We start from the raw sequence: 1,083 nt of genomic DNA, 5'->3' as shown, positions 1-1,083 counted from the left end.
TTCATGTCATTTTCATCTTAAGTCTTTGTTTTCCACCAGGAGACATTTTTTTCATGTCTTCATGAATGAAAGTGAACATTTAAAGTCAATTTTAGCAGAGTTAAAAAAATTAAATAAAGGCTTTTTCACCCATGATGAGTTTGCATCCCTGGTGGTACTTTGCTGATGGTTTCAGTGGTTCTTAACACATTTTTCTTGTGTTTTTCCACAATCCCTTTCATTCTCCCAGAATCTACTTTAGCGGAGAAGCCATTATCAAACTCTGGTTATTCTCAGCCTTTGTCCATAAACCCCTCCAGCACATCCAGCTCCTCCTCGTCCTCCACAGTGCCTGTGTCTCCTGCCCTGCAAGCTTCAGCCTCCACTCTGCTCCAGGACCCAGCACTCCTTCGGCAGCTGCTGCCTGCGCTCCAGGCCACCCTGCAGATGAATCATGGCAATGTAGACATGGGCAAAATTAATGAAGGTATTAATGAAGGAATGGCTACGCAGTGCTTCTCACAGGGTTTTGAGAGACTATTGGGAGTAGACAGTGTAGTCGGGTCTTGTAAGAAAATGTTGTACATTTAGATGTTAAATGCATCAATCTGGTGCACTTTGAGTGTTCAAAATTAAGAGCTCCAACCCATTTTCAGTATCCAAATTAAATAGTAAATTGCTTTGATTTGTACATGGATTTAAAATGGACTAAAACATTTTTTTAGTTGTGATAGTGTCTTAGTCTACATTACATTCACATTGTTTTTTTTAGGAGGTCAAACAATTAGAATATAATAGAATATAGATTATAAGTGACTTACATTTGGGAATACAACGTGCATTTTAGTTATTGTTATTATTATTTTCTGTGCAAATGCACTCTCCTACAAAATCACCCCAATCATTCTTGTCATCTTGAACCTCTTAAAACAATGTTTTCTTTGTGCATTTCTTTAAAGTTAAGAGATCAGATCTTTTTTTCCAGTCTTGTAACTTTTCATGCTGCTTACACTGTCATTTTTCTGTGTCATTTCCTATTGATCATGAATCATGTGATTCAAGCATAAATTATACAGAGGTAGGCCTGGGTACAGATTTTTTTTT

At 37.2% G+C, this 1,083-nt stretch overlaps 1 protein-coding gene across 1 annotated transcript in view; it reads left to right on the top strand.

Moving 5' to 3' along the window:
• Window positions 1-1,083, top strand: part of wacb (WW domain containing adaptor with coiled-coil b) — a gene marked incomplete at its 3' end in the record, with an annotated part of 6,186 nt that overhangs the window by 3,613 nt on the left and 1,490 nt on the right. Inside the window, exon 3 of the mRNA XM_016264056.1 lies at window positions 230-466. Within this exon, the coding sequence (XP_016119542.1) occupies window positions 230-466 (237 nt within the window). The remainder of the gene's footprint in view (window positions 1-229; window positions 467-1,083) is intronic.

Source organism: Sinocyclocheilus grahami, unplaced genomic scaffold, assembly GCF_001515645.1.
Source record: "Sinocyclocheilus grahami isolate Dianchi unplaced genomic scaffold, SAMN03320097.WGS_v1.1 scaffold8599.1, whole genome shotgun sequence".
NCBI lineage: Eukaryota > Metazoa > Chordata > Actinopteri > Cypriniformes > Cyprinidae > Sinocyclocheilus > Sinocyclocheilus grahami.
This window is presented reverse-complemented; position numbering and strand designations above follow the sequence as displayed.